Source organism: Pempheris klunzingeri, chromosome 16 (genome assembly GCF_042242105.1).
Source record: "Pempheris klunzingeri isolate RE-2024b chromosome 16, fPemKlu1.hap1, whole genome shotgun sequence".
Taxonomy (NCBI): Eukaryota; Metazoa; Chordata; class Actinopteri; order Acropomatiformes; family Pempheridae; genus Pempheris; species Pempheris klunzingeri.
The window spans coordinates 8,211,722-8,237,569 of record NC_092027.1 but is presented as its reverse complement, the minus strand read 5'-3'; the positions used below and the strand labels follow the sequence as shown (position 1 = coordinate 8,237,569).

Here is a 25,848-nt window from a genome sequence, read left to right as displayed (position 1 = left end):
CCCTAACTAAAGAGACATTTCTTGCATTATAGTAGCTTAAAGGAACAGTTTAGGAAATACATACATTCACTTTTTTGCCAAAAGTTAGATGAGAGAATCGTTACCACTCATATTTGTCCATTAAATATGATTTTGTATCAATTTTCTCATGTGTCAAACTGCTGATTTAAGTGGGTATGTGTGATTATTTTAAGTCATCTGAAAAAGGGAGGGATATACTATAATCACTACTGTTACTTTACATCATAGTGACTATGGAAAAGCAGATAGGTGTAGAGTCACACTGTGAGTTACATGTCATTTAAGGGTGAAACTGCTAATGACATTGGCTGTGAAAGTGTTTTGTCCATCTACTCTACACGACACCATATCATAGTATATACCACATTTCATATACTAAAAAAAAAGTAGCAGGGAAGTACCAAAAGATCACATGTCACAGCTGTACTGTACGGGGCAGAGTGTGTGAGGACGGGACGGATGAGATGAAGCCAATGGGCCACAGCTGAGGAGTGTGGTCCCCCCTTGTTGATGAAGCAGCAGTCTCTACTCCAGGCTTGTGTTTACATTTCCCTTCGAGTGTTTCCCCCCACGGCGCTCCATCCAATTCTCCTCAACAAGGGAACATGAGGGAGCGGGGTAAAATGAGAGTGGGCCCATGAATGGAAGGGGACAAATTGACATGTGGCGTTTTGTGAGGTGAGTGCCCAACCTCTCGACCACTGATTACCATTCGCTAATGAGCACCCTGGTTTGTGTGTCTCTGCGTTTCTCTCTCTTGCTGCTTCTCTGCAGAATGTTCTTTCTCCTCTCCAGCTTTGTGCAGGCCCGGAGTGGCCAGTGGACCATAGGTGCGCTGTTAATTGGGAGACGCACACATCAGTAATTAAAGCAGTAGGGGGTCTTGTACTATACCAACTCCCTCCAATTCCCCTTCTTTAAAGCCCGCCCTCCCTCTATAATTCAATCCTGTCTGCCGAATTGATCATTGTGCGGGGCCAGTTTTGCCCCTGGCAGTTTTGTCACTTTCTAATGATGCCTTTTCAGAAAGGCAAGGCCTGTGTCCTACCAGCACCAGGACCAGTTGGGGCCAATTGTTGTCTTCACGCCAACCTCACTCCATCTGATAAAAAGCCTTGCATTTAGCCACAAGCAAACTCCCTCACATGTAGATACACACAATATAAACATACAATATGTATGTAATATAAAAACGCACACACAAATCCCCACAACTGTGTGCTGCTCAAAACTTTGGGATCACTAGTTACTGGCGTTCTGTGCTTGTCCTTAATGAAAATACACCTGAAACTTCCCCTCCTCTCATCCATTTCACCTGCCCCTCCCTCCATTAGACAGTGCTTTGTTTGACCTGTTAAATCCTACCAATACGGGCAAAATTAGAGGGAAGCTAGGTGCAACTGTGATAACAATTCTTTGCTGCATGGATTGTCCATAGACCAAAGTATGAAGAGATGCGAGAGCACTGCAGAAAATAATAAACTTTTAAATGAACAAATGACAATGACAGAAATTTGTGGTGCCATAAAGGACATTTACAATTGCATTATGATGGGGATTTATCCTTCAGATATATAAAAAAAAATTAATCAGACATGCTTGTACATGCCAGTATATAACAAGGAACAAGGAACTCTGCTAGACGTTAGACAACAAAAGCTCTGACACAATATATATCTGTAATCCATGGCATGTTGCAGAGTTCTTGTCCAGTGGTGGGCCACCTCAATCATCAGGCCTCCTCAGCCTCCCCAGAGGGCAACCCAGGCTGTGTCTATATGCCCCTAAACATCTTTGTTCTGTGCAGACAATCCACTGGGAATGTCTCTCACTTCTGCAGTTATTCAAAGTGGGCTCAAGACGGCAGGGAATCGGTATAGTCAAAGTTTCATTTAGCAGGTAATGGGAACATGCTAAATCAGCTGGCAGTTGTGCTGTTGTGAAGCTACGAGTTTGATTCCGTGATTCATGTACTCGAATGAAGAAAACATCATTGTACAAGGTAAAGGGATCATCCATTAACATATTAACTATGCTTCTACCTTAATCTCGCACATTTTACTTTGCATCCTCTCTGCATAGGTAACAAGCATTCCCAGTGCTATAGGCAGCAGCGCTTCCTCTCCACACACTTAAACCACTCGTGGCTATAGCTTATAGTGTTGCATACCCTATGTAATTAAAATAACCTAGCCGAGGTGTTTTAACATGGCATTCTGTGCTTCGCTGGGCCATGTTTGTTCTGTTTCCTGCCCTGTTCAGTTCCCCCCTTATCTCTTAGACCCCCTTGAGTATGGCGTTTTACATTTCTGTTTGTAAAACTGTCAACACATCCACTGGCTGTACTAACGTGTGATTTAGCGCCAACAGAGAGGAGGGATAGAGAGTGAGAGAGAGGCAACTGCATGAGATCTTGCACATTCTCAAAGTGGAATATTTTTTCACTGTTATCCCCCTAACCCCCAACTCCCCACCCCCAAAGATGCCTTGATGCTTGTGAAGTGCTTTTTTTTTTTTTTTTTACCCTTTAACAATCACATCATCTCTTTTACTTTTGTTCTGTTCATTTTCTCCAATACTTGCACTTTCATCATGTTGTTCAACGCTGAGAATACACAGCAATTATAACTTGTAGCCATGTAGAGGCACAAATTAGATGCATCAACGTTGAAAATGTTTCTTTACTGAAAAGATCTGAAGTTTTTTTTTTTTTAATTACATCTCAATGTTTCTGTGATTCAGTTCTGCTGGCAGAGAGTGAGAGAGAACATGTTGAAAATTAATTGGATTAATGTGTGGAGTTGAACTGTGTGTGAAATTTACGCCTGTCACACTCCTGTCAAATCAGACATCCCCTGTCATTGCTAATAAATACCTGAGGGAAGTGGTGACACCTTAGGAACGGAAAAATAAACAACGACGAATCCTACGTGAGACTGCTTTTGCTCATTGAGACGGCTCACCTGTACATATACAGCCTGGTATACATACTTTGAAACAAGACTCATCTCACAATATAATTGGAAAACAGTTTAAAAAAAAAATGAATAAAAATGAATAAAAACTCACAAAATGAAACATCAAAACAAGCAAATTGAAATTTGAAGTTTTTGAAGTAGAAATGTTTAGTCGTGGAAATTACTATGCATAGCCACAATACAAATACACAGTTCATAACAAAAGCCACACAAGCATCATCTGTCACACATACATCAGTTTCCACCAGAAACAGAGGAAATCCCACATTTTAATCATAGAAACACTGTAGCCTGGCCTTGGATCTGAGTTTTTGTCTACTTTGTTTGGCTTTAATTTACACCTCTGTTTTACAGCTGTGAGAGGGGAATTCAGCTTTTGTCCCTTTGGAGAGGAGCACTGGCAGCAGAACATTAGCTCATTTTAACGGCCAGTGTAATAATCTGTGCACCGGAGGGCCTCCGTTGGAAGCTCTACTTTGCACTAAAGCATTGGAGGCTCCCCTGTCGATAACAAGACAGCCACTTCATTATAGCTTCACAAGTCATCCATTTATTATCTATTGGCCCCATCAGAGAATGACAGAGCGCGGAGTCAGATGTTACAATATATTAATCAAAGATGCACTGTTGTGTCAAGATGTAATTTTCTGCTACAGGGCTGGAGATCTAATTGTTTGATTTGATAACAGAAGTAGATTATGTGCCCAGGGGCAGAAACCGTACGCATTCTCCAGCACACACAAACAGTTGAAGCTCAGGCTTGAACTAGTGTTTAAAATTAAGACAACAGGCTGCTCTTTATAAAAAAAAAAAAGAGAGAAGTGAGAGTACGATTGGAGAGTTGTTGATAAGGGGAACCTCAACGGTGCCAAAACACCCTTCCACAATTATTACCAAATGTGCATGAATTAAAAGTAGAGGCTTTCTCTGAAAGCTAACTTTGCATGTGTCAAAGGAATTAATAAAAAGTAAAAGTTATGATGAGATTGATATTTTTCTTTGTGGTTTAGAGGGTCCTATTGACAATAAAATGTCCACTATATGAACTATTCATGACTGGTTAGGAATATTTACAATATTTTCTGAACATTTCATGCGCTCATAGAAAATTCTGAATACTGTTTAGGAATATCAAATAGATATTCATGTGTATTTAATAAATAGTGTTTAATAATTGCTTGTATCTGCTATATTTTGAGGAAGACCAAAATGTGAGGGAAGCCATCTTGCTACTTTTGTGATTAAATGTTGCTTGAGCAGTCAGTAAAATCCTATGATCACCACCATGTGTCCTCTCAGAATTCCTTTAATCAACTTAAAACATTTCTTTAGTGGCTACTAAGACTGAAAAAAAAAAAAAAATTTTAAAGAAATGGCACAACACTTCTGAAGGCCTGAATGTGTGAATCCACAGACACGTCTGCATGAGCGTAGTGGCTTAGTGCCGATTATAGTTGCACCAAATGTTGAATAGGACTTTCAAAAAACACATTCACGAGAAGCTGTGAGAAATTCACTCACACCAGCAAATGTAGAAGCTGACCACAGCCAACAAAAGGAGCAGGGCAAAAAAGCCACATTTGCAAGCGGGCAAATGTAACTGAAGAAGAGGAAGAGAGATGCAGAACACCCAAACACACACAGAGAGAGACAAAAATAAAGATATATGACTCTCATCACAGTTTACAAAATTTTGTGCAGATTTAAAAGATGAGATGTTTTGCAGAGGAGGAAAGTGTTATTATGAATGCTGTTAATGACATAACGGTAACGGAGTAAAAAAGTCTGACATATTTCTTTCTTTCTTTTTTTTTTTGACCAAATAAATGTCGTCAGCATACCAAACAAACCAGCAAACAAGTGGAAAGTAATGCCTAACCCTATGGAGGCAAAGTTCCCCGTCACACTCACAACAAGCAGACCGAGAGAGACAACATGAGACCCCGACAAACCCCTTTCACATGTAATGATTATTCCCCTTCATTAAAACTGCTAGTAACCCTGTTAGGCTGGAATACACTCACTACGGGTAATCGTGAAAACACTTTTAATCAACGCACAGAAACAGTAGAGACCTTGCTAGAATGCATTCACTCCAAATAAAGCAGGCTCTTTATAAACAGGCGCAGCAAAACAGCTAAGACCCTGATAAGACTCCTCACACTCTCCATGGCGAAACCTGCCTGTGAATGTCTCCTGACAGCTCCTTAGCCCTTGTTAGAGAGAATCACTTCCTAATGATTCAACCCAGCTTGGAAACATCAACACACACTAAGTAACACTTGGGCATGCAGTTTTACATGAAGTAACATAGCCTACACACACATGCAGTCGCTGCAGTTAACTAGATTTCCTGATGTGCAGTTGCCATGGTGGCTTTCTGATGAGCCACAAAACAAAACTAAAATTACAGTTGATATCAAATCAGAACTAAATTAAAGAAGTCATTTGTTGGTGGGATGTTTTTTACCAGAACAAAACAAAACTGTGTGGCCAAAAATTGTTCAAACATTACACTAAAATTTAAGCGAACCTCCCACAATTCGATATATTTCCAAAAAACTTCTGAGATTATTTTTGACTGAAGTTTATTGTATTCAATACATGATCTCTCCTCTTTAAAGTTAAATTCACAAATTGAACTCACTTAGTGTTATACATTTTTTTTTCTGGTTGGATCTGTGAGACCTTTAAAAACCACCATAAAACTAATTGGACTGTAATTCTTTTACAGTTCACACCCGTGAAAACAGAAAAAATTTGCCACCTCTATGCACACTGTGGCTGACACAAATGTATGCATGTGCTTGCTCATCGGCACCCACACACACACACATTCATGCAATGCATGCATGCACGCTCACACACGCTCACACACGCTCACACACACACACACACACACACACACACACACACACACACACACACACACACACAAACAGGGCAGTTGACACATGGTATATCAGCAGGCGCAGTTCTTTTGTCTTCTTGCTAGTTTTAGCAACACCACTACTCTTGGAACACACTGGGCTTTTGTCCTGAGTATGTATGATGCAAATGTAACAAACAGAATATAAAAGAGAGTTTCATTTAAAATAATAGGAGCATGCAACATTTTATTCATTATCATTTCTATTTGAGCATTTGTCCTTGTCTAATTTCATTTTTTTTAATCTACATTTTTATTCACTTTTTGATTTACAATATCGTTTTTATTATGTATTATACTTGGAGAACACAGGGATTTTGATTCTGAGAGATCTATATTCTCCTCTATTCCAGTTTTCTGTCGACCAGCAAACAATGATGACAAAAACGAACGTGTGACTCATATTTTTCAAGGTCCTGTTCTGTGACTCAGAGGTGTTTATTCTCTCAAGCGGCAGCAGCTGTATTTTGGTGATGATCTGGAACGTGGTGTTTGAACTTTGCCTGAGCTGCCAATCATTGCGACAGTGGGTGGGGTTTGAGTCATGGGTGATATGATTTTGACAGGTATGATTCAGTGGCAAGGAGCAGGCATTCAAGTGTACGAACAAGCAAAAGGATTAAAATGTAAACCCAAATTAAGTAATATTTATAGCTCAAGTAAGAAATCTTATTATTGTCCTTCTGAAAAAAATGCAGCTTCAAATTTGCGAGGTACAAAAAAACCCTAACTAACTTTCCTCCACTGCATCTGTCTTCCTTTCTGCTCAGGTATGCTCGCCACTCTCTCTGGTGTAAATCCATCTCATTCAAAATAGGCTTATCCCACAGATGCTGTCACTCCTTCATCGTGGGTGTGAGAAATATGGGGGCCAAAGGTGCTACTCTGCAATCAGGCTGGACTGTTGTGCCTCATCTTGCAAGCGTACAGCGAGACGTGCTGGTAACCGCCACAGCTTCACAAGGCTGCCGTGTGACCCAGTTGGCCACAGGGCCTCAGATGCCTCTTCATTTGTCAAACACCAAACAAACAGAAACGTAGACACACACACATACGCGCGCACACACAGAGCAACAAGGTCTAAACACTCTGTCTGACATGGATGATGTTCACTATGGGATTAGACAAATGGATGCTGCACATCGTCAAAAATAGTGAAAAGGCAGATGTGACATTGGTTCTATTTTCACTTGCATCTATTGGCAGTGAAGGCAGATTATGAAATACAGTCTTCATCCAATGCTCTGCGTGTGAACAGCAGATTCCATGGCTGAAGCTTTTTCTGTCTGCCTTCCCCACATGCTCTTAACAGCGCTCTTAACACCTTCAATTATATATTTATATATATAAAAAAATGAAAACACGATTGGACCAAATTACTTACATCTTGCGTCAGTCTGTAAAAAGCTTAACATCATGACACTGGCTTTTAGTGAAGGCTGCGGCTTCCCAGGAGTGTGGCATGTCAAGACAACAGATAAGAGCAGCTTCACCATGTCTCAAGATTGCCTTTCTTGAGCTCCTTCTAGGGAATGGATGTTCAACAGATTTCGGGTTGGCATGAAGTGAAGAGTTTAAATGGAACGAGCCATTTAGTAGATGAAAAGTCTGTCTCACAAAATCACCCATGAAACCCTAGAATAAAACTTCTGAAAGCAATCAACAGTTCCACTCATGACGATGTGTGACAAAGGACTGCCAGGGAGGAGGAGGCATGAAAATCAATGCAAAAATCTATTATCTTTTACTTGAAGCACACAAAATTAACAATGCATAAACTCCAAACTATAGTATAACAGTTCACCTCACAAAAGAGAGTGACATGTTCATGTTTTTGATCCAAAGTCTCAAAGTGCCCCCTAGTGGGTCTTTTGTATGCCTGCTCTAAACAGGGTCTAGTAAACATTTGACCCCATAATAAGGTTTCAGTACTTCACTGTGCTAATTAAGAAGGCTTTTTTCAACATGGGATCACAGGATAACACTCAGTGTCTAACACAGTTGGAGCGCATTAGCTGTTTTCTGTACCATAACAAACTGCTAAGTGCCTGTGAGGGTAAACTGAATTCACAATGCCAGGATACTGCAAACTCGCAGTTTTAATGACTATATGATGGAAAGAAACTCATCCCCACCACATCAAACTTAGACACATACAGATGTAGTCTCACAATTAGATAGAAAAATAATAGGCAGATATAAATCACATGACTAAACACGCATTATTTTAATCATGCATTACTGATATCTGTAGGTAAAGCATCTTCAGGGGAAACACAAATGGACTTTAATCTGATTTACACTGTCTACACTACCCTACTACAGTCCCATTAAATGCCTTTACAGCTTTGAAATGGCAGTTCAAAATCGCAATTAACACAGGCTTTATCCTTATGCTTGTGATATCCCAGCATCTCCATTTGTGTTGCTGTAATTCAAGCCACATAGAGCGCAAGGAAAAAGATGGACCGTCTGTGTAGAACAGCCTCCAAAGCGATGATTGATAATGCACTCTGTCTTTCCATCTCTCCATAACTCCTTCTCACAACACAACCTGGCACCTTGTCCCACTGGCTGGCCCTGAAGGAAAACAATTACCAGAGAAGCGGAACAACAATACCCAGAAAACATCTGCTTATGCCGGCTGGGGCCACTGACATGCCTGACTGTTTGTCCCTGCTGGCTTACGTAGAGGACACATGCCCGCCTGGATACGCTGAGGGGCCCAAGTGTACGGGGCCCACGCTCCTGCTCCCCGCAGCGCCTTACCCTCCGCCTGTTCGCCTGCTGATCCACCTGCCTCCCTGACTGCCTGTCCGCCTTCTCTGGCGATGGCAGCTCTGATACAACAGATGAGGGGCCGCCTGTCAGATCAGTTGTTCGGTTTGGGTGAATTCCCTCCTGCTTGGATGAGACGATGCAACAGTATGGCTTCTAAGTTGAGGCAGACAGAAAGGCAGCGAAGATGGCACAACAGGCCAACACCCATATGATGCCTCCCTAATGTTATACAGTAGCTCAGCAGATTGGAAATCCCCATTTCAGGGTCTACTTTGCACACAGAGCTGAACGATGATCAAAGAGCACAGAAAGGCTTGAAATAACTGCACACTATAGATTAAACTAGAGTCTTATCCATCCCTCCTCCAGACACAAACGTACCCAACACTCGTACATGCTGACAAATAGAAGACAACAGAGGATATTTCACCCCTTAAAAGACTGTGCCTTGGTTGGCATCATTATATGGTTACAAATCCAACCTCAGCCACATCAAACATGTCCTGTTCTTCTCAGTGTTTATTGAGTTAATGTTGCCACCTTGTGGCCGTCATTGAGGCTTACTGATGTCAGTAATTCCCAACAACCATCGGGATTGGAATCTCCCAAGGCGTGTAAAAAGCTGTCCTAGAAACTAAATAATATGAGAGGGAAAACTTACTGTTTGGTTGAACTGCTCACAGCTCACGTCCACACTAAGGCTACAACCTGTGAAGAGGCGACGCAGGTAGACTTCACCTCACCAAGCATGATGGGCACCACAGTGGGTAAAAGAAAGAAAGTGGTGTTTTTTTTTTTAATCTAAAATACATTTTCAAAGTGGTGTTATTCAGTTGACAATGACACAAGATCACTACATTACTATTATATTATTATTAACACTGAAGTATAATTTCTTGTGCAGGTTACATAATCACTCAGCAGCTGCCCTGCCTGTTCACCACTTCCTGGCTTCAGCTCATGGCCCCTCCCACTTGTGCTGCTCTATAACCTGTAGGAAACATTAAGGATGAGCCTAATGGTGTTTTATTGTGCAAATTACACACCTGTACTATGTGAGAACTTAGTTTCTGAATAGAATTTTTGTTTTGCTTTTTTATTTATTATCTTAATATGTGCTTTTCTTTTGTGCTGTTTCTAATTTTTTGCTTTTTTCATTTACATTTGTACAAGGCCGTTCATTCGGTTATACGTTTTTTTTTGTGTGTGACAGTAACACTAATACAATGTCAAACAAACAATACAAATTACTCAATAACTACCAGAAATGCATACGTGACTAATAATTATTAGTCATTATTAGTTATTATTAGAATTATTCATATTCAATTCATACAAATCTTTAGTCACAGCTGGCAAAAAATAACACTAGCAAAAGCACATACAGTAAGCTATACACACAGTACACACAGTATAGATTTAATATTTCCTATAAGAAGTCAGTATTTTAGGTTCCTGCTGAATCCAAATAAATAATCTTTGCTCACGGTGACTGTCAGGATACTGACAGATTGTAATTTTTTCTACCTACAGTGACAGACAGATTTTAAACTGTGTTATTGGGGGGCAGGCTGAGGCGTCAGAGTCGCAACTTGTTGTCTCCAGGATACAGGATCTTCCGAGGAGCACCTGAAGGCACCATTTTTGACAGGGGCTCGGTGTGGCCGGGAGGTGGGAGGAGGGTTTGTTTGATGACAGCTTGCGGGGACCCGCCCGCCGTGACAGCAGCAGCAGCGGCGGCGGCAGCAGCAGCAGCAGGAGCGGGTTGTGCAGCCCTGACACCGCGCACTGCCTCAAGTGTCTCACAGCCACTCAGCCACTTTTGGACGGAATAACTTCTCATACAACTAAATGAGCCGGTTGCCTGTTGTTCTGCCCCAGACTGCCGTGGCTTTCCGCGTCAGAGCAACAACAGAGATGTAAAGCAAGTTGCACTACCGCATCTTCCTCTTGATATGCTTCTGACATAACGAGGAGCCAAGAAGTGACAGAGGTATTTCGGCATTCTTTTGCGACTTATTCATGTCATTGTGCCGCCGCCATTCGCTCTTGAGGCTACCGTAAAGGCACGGACACGCCGCTAGAAACCCTTTCAGCGGCGACACCCCCTTGTTACGATGTTTAAAAGGACAACGTTAGATGATATATATGTTGCTGGGAGTTGTTTTTGTCTCTGTTAAGTGCAGCTTCCTTTGCCTATAAGCGTCAAAAGCAGGCGGAGGATGCACATTAGCAACTCAGGAAGGAGCCAACTTTGTTTTTTAAAGTCGTCATTAAATTTAGCGCTGACCCTCACCTGCTAGGTAAACAGTCCTAGCACAGATAAACAAGAGGTTTATATAAGATAGTTGTGATAACACACAGTTTGTCACTACTAGTAACATTTAATGGGTTTTGTAGATCTCTCCATTAGGTGATAATGATTGCAAGTGCGTCACGTCGCACGTCACAGGGGTTAATTAACGTCGGCCAACAGGTGCGTTCAAAAACAAAACAAAACAAAACAGGTGCGCTCACTTGTGACGTCACGGCTCCACGTCGCGCCCGGCTGCTAGCAACGTGCTGCAGCGTCCAAATGTTTGGTAAAGGGTCCTTCAGGACATGTATTTATGAGGCGGCTCATCTCAGTTGAGAGAACACAACTGAGCTCATAACTTATTGATGGGACCAGAATGCAGAATGAAGCAAGTCGGTGCTGAACATCACCAGGCTGCTGATTTCACATGGACAGTTTCTGATCTGTCCTTCGGAGGTGGTGACTTCTCTTTACTTTACGTCTGTTTTTGTCGTTAGGGGACTAAAAAGACACTGTGCACTTGCTGGTGATATAATGCGATGAAACTTCTTCCCACATTTCACATCGGTTGCTTGATTTTAGTTTTTTTTTTTAAGACTTTTTATCGGGAACTTTTGCACTCAGCCCTCATGTTGCTTTGCAGAAACAGGCCTGGATGTGGTTTTCCTTATACACGCTTCATTCAGTGAACAAGATGATAATTTCCAATAACTATTCTGGTTTTGATCATTCACTGTCAGAGGCAGTTATCAGCTGCAGTGCAGCACCTTGGGATGAGGATTCATTTTGTGCCAGTTTTGGATTGTGAAGGTTTCTACTTTAACTGAGTGAACTGACCCAGATGTAGGCTATGTACTGTAAGTGGCAACAATTTTCATGACAGGCATTTTGACTTGACTAGCAGCACAATAATTTTGTTAACGATGGTTCAGTTCCATTAATAGATAAACTGTGACGGTGAGCCAGCATGCACAATGCCTGTGACTAATGCACCTGAATTGATTACAGCCATCATTAATTCTATGAATTATTAATGATCCTGCATGTCAACATGTCTGTGTGAATAAAGTCTATACCTAGTTTAAAAAAAAGCTTCAATGTTTACTATATCAGGGTGGGGATAAACCTTTATTAAAAGAAAAAAAGTATTGGTGTCCCACTGTTTGTTGTTCAAGTTAAGGTTGTGAAAGTTCTTAAACAGCCGATTTCAGTCTGTGTGGTTAATTTTATTATAAAGATTTCAATTTGATAATCATGATGTTGGTAACACATTTCTTCAGAAGGCCTATATGTTGACATGCATAGAAATACTTGAGTTCAATTCTACAGTATGTTTGAAAATCCTTAAACAAAAGAAATGCAATGGAAATCTATGTACAGTATATAAATGCCAAGCTAAATAGATACATATAATGTTGAATGAATGATTTTATCTAGTCTTACTTTGTTTTAACATGGTGCATATATTTATATATACACTTGTGAGTCCTTATTTTCATTTTTATGTCAACTACTGTCTAAATTACTGCTTTAGTATTATCTGTTGTGATTCTACTTATTGCTGCATCTTTACATAATCTGGTGGAAGTTGTTATCTACTCCCTCACTCATTGGTACCTCAGCAGAAACCAGCAGTCAAGGAAGCACACTGAGATCAGAGCGTGTCAGGGTGAAATGGTCGTAAGAACAAAACTATCAATCACCACCTGTCGTCCCTCCTAATTCTGCACCACCTTGCTTTTCCTTTTTAAGGCACTGCAGAGGAAGATGGAGGTTCAGAGTGGCGTTCAGCAGCCGGAGTCCCGCCCTCCGGGCTCTCCTCGGTCAGGGACCAATCAGCAGAATGAACTGGAAGACAGACAGACGGATCCCAGCGGCAGGCCCTCCACTGACAGCCACAGTAACGATGTGCAGCCAGCAAGCCAGAAAAATGACAAAAAAGTAAGTCACAGTCACTTACTCTGCTGCACATCTGCAGCTACTGCTGTGTGTGTGTTTGTGCATGTGAGTGATGAGTGATGAGGTCCTGTCTGACTATTGGGATTTTTTCTGGGTGTTGCAGTGCAGTTTGTTGATAAATGTTCAGAAGCCTGGGTCATAACAGTGCTGGAAGAACCTGTTTGCTCATGAGTGTTGTTGCAAGAAAAAGTGAAACCGTAGGTACTTTTGGCTTCGGTGGTTTCAGAGGAAGTAGGTAATGTGTTGCTATGTTGCCAAGGAAACCGTTCAGCACATACTACAAACCACAGCTATGATATGTACATTTAGAATTTCTTCTTATTATATACAGACCTAAGTGGCTTGTGCAGTGTCCATGTGTGAGTGCCGATCTCAAGCATATCAACCTCCTGCCATCTTGGAGCCCTCTGCACGTCCAAGAATGACAGTGAAATCCTCGCTGGCTCTCTTCCATCTCAAGGATGTCAATCATGCTTCTGTGGCAGCAGCCTGAACCTCTTTCCGTCAATCAGGGTGGGAGGCTCTATAGGCCTCGGAGCAGGGAAGAGATAGCGGCAGAATAAACAGAACAGATATACGAAAACATTCACTAGATGACTGGACTGACTGCTACTGGCAGCTCTGAATGGGATGCTTGTCATTGCTTGCTGTATCAATTTTGAGTACTTTGAGCAAACAGTAATCGACATAGACCTTTCGGGCCTCCATCTTGGCAAAGTAGAAGGGCTTCTGAAGCATTTAGATGGCATCAAAAACTGCTGCAAAGGTTAAATTATATAATTATTTTATGTGTGGTGGCAGCTTGCCAAAGCAGCAGGCCTTCATTAGCTAAAGCTGTGTTTTTGCTAATGCATCTTTAAATCTATTGCTTTTGTGTATTGTGAATGTATTTAAGAGACCCACCCAAGTAAATACACCCAGAAATGTGCCTTTGTATTTTGGTATCATCATCTACATGTGCAGTAGCATACGTTTTGATTGTAGGTGCAATACTGTTTTGTAGCTGCATCTCAAGTTTATGAAATATTTTCATTCTGTGGGAACTACTAATTCATGTAGTTTTCCCCCAATGACACCGTCTGATACTAATTGTTGCAGTGGTTAGATGAATATAGCACATTTTAAGCTTTTCATGGCTTTCTTTAGTCAGACCTTGTTATTAGTGGTGTGTAATAGAACTTACTGTAACTATGCGAATTAAAGGAGTACTTAGATGGTTTTGTCTTATCATAGAAATCCTGTACCACAGACATTTTGTAGAGAAATTCAATACACACTCTCCACAAAGCTGGATAAAAGATCGCTTTCTCTCTTAGAAGTAATTGGCTCAATGAAACAAGCACTTCCACACACACTCAAGCAGACCTTCCTGGTTTCTGTCACACAATTGGTTCCAGCAATTGGCTATAAAAAGTTGTATGAGACCACAGAGTTACCCATTTTAAAGCTCACATTGATGATACATGTCTGTTTGTATTGTCCACTGAGGCATCAGTGCATTATATCCTTATGGTATGAAACCAACAATGTCGACGCTTGAGAACACATTGTTTATGTTGAACGCAGGCATTTGTCTGGCTTTGGCTGTTGGTGCCGCATTGTGAAGCAATGAGACACAGAGGTATAAGATTCTTCAATTTAAGAAAGCCAAGAGTTTTTTAACTAGCTCACAGTTACATCATCAGACATTGTTTTATTCTTTTTTATGGGTGTCTCCATGTGGCAGACACCACCCTACATTTTGTAACAAGGCCAGTGCCCCTGTCATTAAAGCTATGAGGCTGTGTTTGTGTGTGTTGGAGAGCGAGAGGCAAGAAAGGCAATATGAGTGTGTGTGTGTGTTTCTTTTCACTTTTGTGCTCTTTGTTGGTTAATTAGAAGTTGAGTCAACACCTGCTGCAATTTACTGAGGGTGGCCCTGGGAGTATATATGCCTCCGACTCTGTCTGACCATCGGGTTGGCAGGCTGGCTCCTGCTGCCGTGGTGTCATTGATTAGTCTGGAGAGTTTATTTATCAAGGTGTCATCGGTGGAAGTGGACCAGTGTTCTTGTCCTTGTTAAAAGGTGCTTTCCTCTGGCCTGCTCTGTTGTTTATTAGCGATACATCCTAGAGAATGAGGTGGCATGGTCTGACCCGTGGGCTCAGGCTCAGAGCTGCTGTGCCATTTGAGACTGTGCACAGTGCAGGCAGCTGTTGCTTTAAGGTTTAGGAAGTCAGCTGTCGAGTAAATGTGCCAGTTTGAATCCTCAGACTATTTCCAGTATGTGGATACATAAGGGCAAAAAGTCAAGGTTTTAAATTCTCAGCAATTTATTGATGAAGCCCCCATCAGTGAGCACTTAATCCTCAAATGATCATGGTTGTGATTTTATCCTGTGGTTGTACAGGGGTTCATGTCTTGTTAATCAAACCAGTAGTGAAACAAGGCATGTAAAAATCATCACTGAATCTTTTATACACTATTTTTCACATTCTGTGTCAGAATCAGTGCATACTCGTCACATGGATCTTGGCTGACCAATCAGAAACCATGTTGTTGAGGTTCAAGTGTGTATAATTGATCACAATTGAGCATCCTGGGTTCAATATGTGACACCACATGACTCACTGACTGTGCTCTTATATTGAATCAGTATTTGTTGATCTGTGACAGTTGTGTAGCAACAACATTCAGAATGAAAATAAAGTTAGCCCAGCTTACCAATGTTGGCACTGTTCTACTCGATGGCTCTGTGTTCGTCCCACAATAGCGGTAGCGGTCTCTCTTCTCTACATGTGGTGAAGACAAATGGCCAGACTGTCAAAACTGTCTGCATCTGGCATATCTGTAATCTCAGCACTCAGTATGTGACCCCGCGTTTTGAATCACAACAACTATGGAATCACTGATTAACATTGGGAGTGCCCAGATCGCAGATGAGGCTAAGCAAAGACCACAGCGCCAGCCATCCAGGTGATTAACTGCCTGTGGGGCCGTTTGAATTGCAGTGATATTACAAACTATTTTTAGTGTCTATTTTTTGCACCAATCAAATTACTAGAACAGACACCGTTAGTCGGGTTCTGCAGCCTAGAGAACACCAATGTGTGAGGCACTGTCACTGCAGGACACTTAAATACAACTTAGACTGAATAAAAAAACTTCATGAAACATAAAATTCATTTTGAATTTGAGTCTTAAGTGTGAATCTATGAAAAAAACATCTCAGGTTCGATCCCCTCATCAGTTGCGATTTTTGTAGATGAATACTTAGGGAAGATCAAGTAAAGTTTTCATTTCAAAGGTTGAGCACGAGGTCTTCAAGCTGACCCTGCACTTTAACCTCAGTTTAACCCCTGCCACTTGACTGTGCCCTGACCCCAGTGTTGTTCAGTGGCAATAACTGAAGTGCAGCACATGACCTCTAAACCACCCCGAGGGATTATTTCTTGTAGCATCCTGCACTGTGAAGCATCGGTTTGTGCTCATTATTCTGCAATTAGCTTTGTTGAAATCTCAAAGCATCAGCCGACCACCACTGATGATGAGCTACAGTGCTGATTTGAAGTATTGCACTAATTGGTGTCATAACAGCCTACTGACCTTTAACTCATTAACTGCACTGGAAGCAGAAATAAGTCAGCAAAGCACAAAGCCTATGGCCACACATAGGAGTTGGCTTGCTGATGCTGCAGTTTTTATAATTGTTCTCTATTTTAAGAGTGTGTGTGTGTATGTCTGTACTTCTGCGCACTATTTCTAGAGTTTTATTTTTTAATTTCTCATATGTATGTAAAGCAGACTGATCTATTCCTCTCTGCGGTAATTTGTATTTTCTTTCTATTAGAAATGAATCATTGGGAATTGAGTTTTGAGTAGTCGTACCAGTGATTATTGCTGTTATATTTGATTACACAAATGAGAAACATTCAGGAACAGACGAAGCAAATTAGATTAAATTGCTCTGAGTGAAGGATTTGTGTGCACTTCCAAATGAGCGATCAGTAAATTAAAATCAGTGCAAATGTTACTTAGTCAGGATTTGAATGAATTTCATGTTTGTTAACCAATAAAATCAACTTGTGCAAGCTGCAGCAAGATAAGTGGAACTTTCTTGACTTTGTGATGACTTGTGGGGCAGATGCTCTTGGAGCATTTACGTAATGGCTTCTCACTCATCATGACTTTTAAGATAACTGGAAAAGCAGATGGCTTCTCACCTTGCAAGGCAATTTGGCTTCAGCAGCAGTGTGACAGGCTGGGATGTGATTCACTGTGACGACTACTTTTTAGTTTTTTACACATTAAGAGCTTTACTTATTTTGCCTGTGGTGTGGAAACTGGTCAGCAGTTTAACCATTGAAGAGTTTTCTCACCTCTGTCAACTTAATAGAACTTTTTCTTTGGTTAATATCCAACACAGATTTTTGTACTCTGAATTAAGAAGAAAAAGGTAGGTAATAAAATGTACAAAAATTCAGTGTCAGGGAAAGTTTGTCGTCTCCATCAGCAGTGCTGGGGTGAGCAGAGTGCAATGAGTTGAGGTAAATATGGATAGACATCCTGAACACCACCTCCACAGCCCCCCTCGTCCTTCACTCTACAGATTACCTCGGTGCTAGCTAGCAGGGCCCAGATAATTACCTTGTGTTATTTCTCCTCTCACACTTTGCTTTTGAAGTCATGGCTGCCTGGCTGCCTAGCTGCCTCAGCTCTAATAGCATCCCGGCATGCCATCGATCCCACACCGCTCCTCCGGATATGAATGGGTAATGGAGGTGGGCTGATGGGTTGTAGGGGGAACAGCCCAGGAGTCTGCCCCAAGCCTCTGCAGGTTTCCTAAGGCACAGGTTAATCAATATTCCAGTATGCCTGATCATGGAAACAGCACAATGCGCAAATTACTATAATATGGAACATTATACTGCAAATTACAACATGGTCTTTGCAAGCAGACTCTTTGCAAGGTAACTGGCACCTTGTTAAATACTGAATATTCACATATGTAAATGAATACTTGTTTTTGACTGCAACAATTGATCCTGCTATAACCAAATGATTTCCTCTGTGTGTATGTGTGTGTGGGTCCAGCATGGCAGTTCAAATCCCCCACAATAGTAGGGACCTTTTGAAAAGTTCTGAATACTGTTGAGAAAATTAACGGCTTCTCTGCTCAGCTGTGTCAGGATAGTAATATAAATTGTAGCTGTAATAGTTTTAGATATGCTTTGATGTCTTAATCCTTTGACAGCACAAATATTCACTGCCATGCACCAGACTATTTCAAGGAAAATGCCTTTGGAGATGGTTGCTTTGCAGAGAGGTGAGATGTAACTTAAGTGTGACAGCAGAGAGCTGCAGACATACAGTGCAACTGTATGTGTGTAGCTTATGCCATAATCTCATTACTGTAATGGTATTCTGAGGTGATTTTTTTTTTTTTTTAAAAAGCTATAACAAGTAAAATCTGACACATTTCTGTCCTGATTATACTGAGGAATTATGTTGTCATGTGAACATTGTCCACATGATGTTTTTTGGCTCAATCCTGTACGGAGTGTTATAACAGATCTCAAGTCCCAATAAGAGATTGTTTTCTGTGCATAATGTACATAACTTTTTTAAATTGATAAAACCAGTTCAACAGCATAGCAGCTAACCTTAATAAAAGCTAATTTTGTGTGGAGAAAAGCTTGTCACTCTAGAAGTAATGTGTCTGTATTCACAATCAAAATACAGAATCTTTAAAGCAGTTTTCACACAGGTCTAGTAGTATTAGTAATAGCTGCATTGCATTCAGTTTTCTGGTCCCAGGGCTCTGGTATAGAGATTTTTCCCAGCAGATATTTTGGCAAGCTGGAAAAGCACGGGTGTAACTGATTAAAAAACGCTGCATTTTACTGCCAAGTTGAAATTTCTGCTGTGAGAGGGATCTTTGCATCATATAAATTATGCAGACTCCAATGCAACTATATTGGCGATTTGCTAAAAGATATCGGCAATAATTGATACTGATGTACTTTGAGTCAAAAGAAAAGCTTGGATGTACATGATAAAATCAAGGATGGCTGTATTCCATTTAGCTGCTTTGGTTTCAGCATATTGTCCTTTTGTGAGTTGGCTTATTATCAAGACTTACTTGGAATGAAAGGAGAAATTGTTAATGTTATTAACACCTGCACTTTTCCTACTATGACAAGTCAAAATGTCCGCTGTGGAAAGGCCTATAATTCAATTAAATGCAGCTCAACTCTGTCATTTGGTCTAGGCCATTTCCTCTACCAGAATCAGAGACATAGTGATACTTCATTTCACAGAAAGAACTTGATGTTCTTTGTCTAAGTATGGCCAGATTTCAATAGACAGCTAGATGAAAAATCTGCAGAGTGCTATTTTTGCAGAACTGTACTGAAGCATTGCAGAAACACAAGTAAATTATCCAGCCATGAGTGGAGGTGATCCAGCATTTACATCAGCACGCAACACCTTACCGTTACTGGCCAGTCATGACTGAGATCAGAAAGTTACCAACCGTAACACATCAATAATAAGTCCTAAATAGTGAAAAAAGATGTCAGTTGATAGCACAGACAGTTGCAAACATTAATTCAAAAATATTCTGTCATGTTGTTTGACAGTATATGCACCTACTTTTTTAACTTTTAGAACTTGTGCCTCTCTTACAAGACATGAATGTACAGGATTCCTATCAGGTGAGTGAGGTAAATGTATATCATCTCTTGGATGTCCAGAGCAGGAAGTAACTGGGTTAGCTCCTGGTTTGGTGACCAAGGTCAAGCCTTAGTCCTTGTTCTCATGTATTAGGGACGGATGATCATTAGTGAGAAGGTGAAAGAGCATTACAAATTGATTTTTTAATCTGTTGCTCTATTTGTGATCACTGCATGGATGCCAGCTGTAAACTTAAGCTTGCCAGGCAGGCATATATGGACTTGTAGAGACAGTGATATGCATTTTATTGCAGATATAACCGCTGCACAATAGGTAATAGTAGTATAATAGCTCTTTTCAAAAACCCTTACAGCATTATTTAGTAACAGCAACAGTGTAGGCAGTAGGAAATGCTAATCAATGTGAATGGTATGCTATTTGATGCTCTGGCTATTTGTAGAGACATTGCCTGTGTTCCTGCTTGCTATTTTAGTCCATTAGCACTTTAATCTGTCATACAAAAGTAGTGTGGATGATCAAGCATGCCAAATATGTATCATGTAGTCATGTATCAAGACACAACCTCTTTTAGTGGCTCCATTTATCTCATCAGTGCATTTTACTCCTCTGTTCAAAGCATACTCTTGGTATAAACACAGACGACACACGGGCACTGGCGCGCACACAGCCACACTCACACATACTCACACACACCGACACACTACCAGTAGATCACAGGGACCTTATTAGCTGCTGTCACAACACATTTATCCCTCATCTGTTTCTCTGAGCTGTCGTGAGCAAAAGGTTGCTTTCTGCTGCAAAGTGGCAAAGTGGGCTCCTCACTGTGCTTTTCATTCTCTCTAATGGAGAGCGATGGCATGGGCCCCGGCCATCTCTATCTGTGGCCCTGTCCAAACAGGGGTGCTTTCTGCCTGAAAATAGCCCTGCTGTCAGCTCGCCTTAGTTGCTGGGCCTGCTGAGAGTCAGTTAAAGGGATCAGTGTTCGCTGGAGTGTGCGGCTCCATGGTAAGACACGGTGCTGGTGACACATTGCTTTGATGGGATCACCGACCGCTCCTAATCCCCCGTCGACACAGATGACCTAAGGGGCTCATTGGACTCAGCAGAGTCACCAGTCATGACTCCAGTCCTGCCTGGCTTCAACATCCTATCCAGTTGACCTTCACCCCTTTACACTCACAAATGACATATAAACAGCATTCGGCTTATTGGCTGACAGGTGTCCAGGGTTTCTCTCTCCAAAAGAAAGTCACCTTTGAGATTTGTGGTGGGGGTTGTGTGTGAATATGCACAGTGTGTGTACAGTGTTGACAGAAATCACATTGCTTTCTAAATATAAAGGAAGATATTTTAGGATATATCAAAGCAGGCTTTTTTTCAGAGAAACCTTGGAGCCATAAACTACATGAATAAACATACACTACTGCTGTTGTTGTGCATTTATTTAGTTCATAGTGAAGTATTTGTTGGATGTGTAACTTGAATTGTAGGCCAGCAATTTGGCATGGGAATATAAGCATCAGAACACCCTCTTTAGGAGGCCATCTGGAAAATCCTTCGCTGTGATTAAAGAAAATTCATCCCCTTGCATTTTCATTTTTTAATGAATTGTGCACCCCGTGGATGTTTGCTGTGTGCGCCTGCTACTCTGGAGCTGTGTAGAGGCATGTGTGTTGTTAGGGGTTTGTGCCTGACTCCGTGTCAAGGCTGGGAACTGTTCACTCTCTCAGTTTGTGATGACTTGGCAGCAAAGGAAAGGTCAAGAAAGACTTGTGCAGAATTGCCAAATGTGCTAGATTAGCAGTAGCCAGTCCTGGTTTCACAGGGTGGAATTTTTATATGGGAGTTTTATTTGTTGCCAAAAAATATGTTTAATGTTCTCATTTCTGGCTGTGCACATCATGTGGCTCTTGAAGTCATAAACTGCTATATGCAGCTTGTTCAATAGTGTTGTTGGACTGTGTGGTGGAATTACAGATGCATAATATGCAGTTTGACAATCACTGTCTGAAAGAGATTGATTACATGTTACTACTACATTATATTACTAACTCAAATAGTATATGGCCTGTGTTTGTGGCCTTTTTGCATCACAAAACTATCTTATTAGGTAGTGTGTGTACACAAAGGGTCCACAGTACCCTGTATTTCTTTCTTCTAAACTAAAGTAAGTAAATAATCTTTGTAGTGAACTTGCTTGCATTACAAACTCAACGCACAACAACTGAACTAATCTAAATATGACGACTGACAAACACTTTTGCCTCTGATCTACTGGTCAGGACTCTGATCTCTTGTCAGGTGCACAAAATTGTATCTTCAATGAGTTTAAATCCTAAAAGTTAATTGTGGAAAGAATGAGAGGAGGAATTATTTCACTGTTAGTTTGATTATTGTTATGAGCCACATTGTGAGGATGCAAAGCTGGAAAAACTGCGCTGTTTGTACTGGGCATTACTGTTCTTTATGGTTCTCATCTTTCTGCATTACTGTTTGTTTTTATGCAGATTGCAAATTTTCTGTGGAAAGACTCAAACACGTTACTACTTAACTCATAATAAAGCCTGGCCGCTAGTTTTCTAAAGAGCAAAACAGATGAGTAGAAGAACCATATGGACAAAAAACGATTCCAACCAACTGCACACTGTAGGAAGAAAGACAAATGGAGACTGCTGGGTTTAATTTCATATTAGTCATGCTATCAAACTGCTTGTACTTTTGATTTGCCTGAAAAAACATATTGTTTTATTTCTTCCACTTGGTGCCTGGATTGTAACTCAAGTCAAACCCAAGTAATAGTGGAAATCTGGGGGTAGATCAGATTCAAAACTGTAGACAATTGGTAATGCCATTTTATTTTTCTAGCTTATGGGAAAGTTTTGTAACTCATTATTTTTAGGACATTCTACCTCTGTATCTTTTATACTTGCATATAACACTTAACCATTTACCATAGAATTAGTGTCTGTGTGAGTATAATTCTGTACGGAACAGGACATACTCTAAAGTCAGAAGGAAATCCAATCTCTGACAAGAATGCAGTGAGTTGTCATTGTTGGATAATAATTACGTAGCATTGTGTCATAGTAAGAATACAAAGAGAATAACTGTATTTTTAAGAACATGTGTGAGACAAGAGCATTCACATGGGAAGATGACCTCAGCTCTGTTCCTTGTGCTCTGACAGATGCTTCACTGTTTAGTCGTGACACATGCACTCAAACATTTCCATTTGGACAATCTGTTTCCACTCGGAAATGTCATTTGATTAATTATAATCAAGCTCTTCGCATCAATATTTTCCAGTGTTTAGATGAAACTTGGCTTGCTGTCCTCAGAACATCTTGAGGAAGAGAGAGTAATATGATTTTTTTCATTTTTTTATGCTGCTTTACTGTTACAAATAAATAATTACTCCAAAACATATGTTTATAATTTCGAACATATGAACATGAAAGTAGAAACTACAAGATATGAAACTTTTTATAAATTTCAGTGAACTTTGTAAAGCACTGTGAGACAACCCTGTTGTGATTTTGGGCTATACAAAATAAATTGAATTGAATTGAATAAATTTGTAAAATGTTTCTTTGAATGTGTCCTACAATATCTGTTTATCCTCTTATACACAACATTTACAACACCTAACAGGATGTAATGATAAGAAACAAATGGCAGTTGGCAAGCTTTTGGTAAAGATTTCAAGTACCAATGACGAAATTAACGTATATACTGTGGAAAAAAACAAACTAAAAAAACTGCCGTGTCTATGAAACCACAATTGTGTGGGATTGAGTATTGCACATGGCTAAGCAAAGCTGCGCTACAGATGTTGATTTTATTTCCTGGTTTCAGTCAGCCCAAAAGAGGTAATAAATATATCATTCTTAAATCCATAACTGTGTAATATGAAATTGAATTATTCCTTGGGGACAGTGATATGACTGGTTAGCTACTTGGCCCTGTCTTTAAACATACTGTGAAATTAAGTTAATTATTCGTCAGTCATATGCAGTGTTCTTGCTCGCATAACATTTGCTCTCTGGCTAACAGCTGAGCCAATAGTTCAGATAATAACACATGCAAAAAAAAAGTGGATCTAATCATCTTGGGTGGATCCTCCAGCTCTGGTCTGTCATTTGTGTTGGCAGCTACACAGTTGATGGCAAACACTACATAAGCCTGGCTAACCTTGGCTAGCCAGGCTAAGTCGACTAGTGGTCTACAGCTGAACTGGTGCGCCGACAAAACTTTTTTGGATAATTCTTGTGTTGCAGAATTTCTGTACAGCGGGTACGAGTAGTAGACATGAAAAGACTGTTTTTACAGTAATAGTTTGGTTCACAGGACGTACCAAACCAAGTGGGTTGCAGTAACATCCTGCGTTGAATGGTTCGTCATGAAAACACACACTGTTACACCCCCAATTCACACTATCCTCTGATCCCAACCCCATTCCACATCACTAGTAGGAGTTAGTAGTCTGTGTTTATCCGTGGGAAGCCAGTGACGGATCATGTTCACTAAAGTAATTCTGATTCTGATTCTGATGTTCCTTAAACTAGTGTGTCCAATCAAGTCATAAACACCACACAGTGAGCAGTGGCATTTATCGTGGATGTTATTGACTCACCAGCCCCATGACTTATCCATGAACTGCAACATTTTTAAAGATGTCTCATGACATTTCTGGCCACATGTGTAAAGAATTTAATGAGGTGGTTCATGTATCCACTTTGGACATTTGGCAACAGCAGTATATGCCATATATGTGGGTGAGAATGAGAAATCAAACAACCCACCTTGGCAAAGCTCTTGAGGATCTATTTAAATTACCTCATTTCAACCTCAGGCCTCTGGTCTCCCTTTGCACCAGATGTAGAACATTTTTTACTCTAGAATAAAAGGTTTCCATATCTCATAAACCCTGCTAACACAGCAGGGAGTCCAGTTTCTGATCTCACACAAGCTCGAACACACATCTGGGGTCCTGGCCAAGTGAGGTAGATCTGTATCTGTACATTTGTTGAGGTTTAAAACAAAGAGCTCAACACGGTGATGGCTGGCTGAGTGAGTGATTGGCTGGTTGGCTGCTTAGCTTACAGGGGCATCATTAGGGCACCCCACTAGCTCTGTGATAATAAGAGCAAACACCTCTATTATGTTCCCTGGGGCCTGAAATACATATATATATTCACACCTTGTTAGACTGTGCGACCAGCCCTATTAGTTGTAGCAGTTAGACCACGCCAGCCCACTCATTAACACCACAGATCGAGATATAAGGCACTCATTAGTGGAGTAGATAATGATAAAATACTGTCCTGGCTTTTAACTGATTGTGAAAAGAAAAAAGCAAACCAGCTAATGTATCACACTGTGCTCTGCCATAGAGATATTACCGTTTTAAAAGCTGTTAGCGAAGCTTGACTGTATGCAAGCACACAGGTCAGCCGACTGGGCCCTGTGATGGCATGTAAATGAAATGGTAATAGAAGGTTTCATCACCACTACTAATTACTGAATGACAGTTTTCTCACCAGTGTGTAAGTGTGTGTCCGTGCCTATGCCTGTGTGTGATAGGCCTAATTAGGTAAACTCCTATTACACTTAAAGTGTATTACTGCTGCTCTTTTGTAAAGGCTATAATTAGAGTGCTGTGGAGAGTGAGCGGTAATTAAGTTATTTCTCAAGTATTATTAGTCTGCTTGTTCTATGAGCCAATTGTGTTGAAAATTATAGAATACATATTTGACTTTATGCCAGTGCTTTGTTAGCTTTATAGATATTAAAGCAGAGAGATATTACACAGTGCATGATTAGGGTGTATGGCAATATATACCCTGCCCTCTTCTCGAGGGACTTCTGTCTGATAAAATTAAGATATGACAATGGACGATTTCAGCCTGTGCAATTGCGCAAGGCTTGTGTGAACTGGAAAAGAGCAAATGACACGATGTATGCACATGGGTATGCACACACATTTTCTGTCTCAGTCTCTCAGCCTGACTTGGCATTTTTGTGCTTGTGTCATCCGATGCCTGCAGTAGCAACAGCATGAGCCCCAGATCCTCTGACTAATCCAGATTGCCTTCTAATTCCAATGACACTCTCCTCTTCCTGCCATTGACTCCACTATTCCTTTGCACTTCCCAAGCAGCCTATCTCTTTTAATGTCCAATTTGAGTATGTGCCGATTACAACTA

At 40.7% G+C, this 25,848-nt stretch overlaps 1 protein-coding gene across 2 annotated transcripts in view; it reads left to right on the top strand.

Moving 5' to 3' along the window:
• Positions 1–10,512: 10,512 nt before the first annotated feature.
• The window catches only part of rbms3 (RNA binding motif, single stranded interacting protein), a 265,275-nt gene continuing 249,939 nt past the window's right edge, over positions 10,513–25,848 (top strand). For both annotated transcript variants that reach the window (XM_070846037.1, XM_070846036.1), the window contains exons 1-2: positions 10,513–10,702; positions 12,758–12,946. In XM_070846037.1, the coding sequence (XP_070702138.1) occupies positions 12,773–12,946 (174 nt within the window). In that variant the 5' untranslated portion in view covers positions 10,513–10,702; positions 12,758–12,772. The remainder of the gene's footprint in view (positions 10,703–12,757; positions 12,947–25,848) is intronic.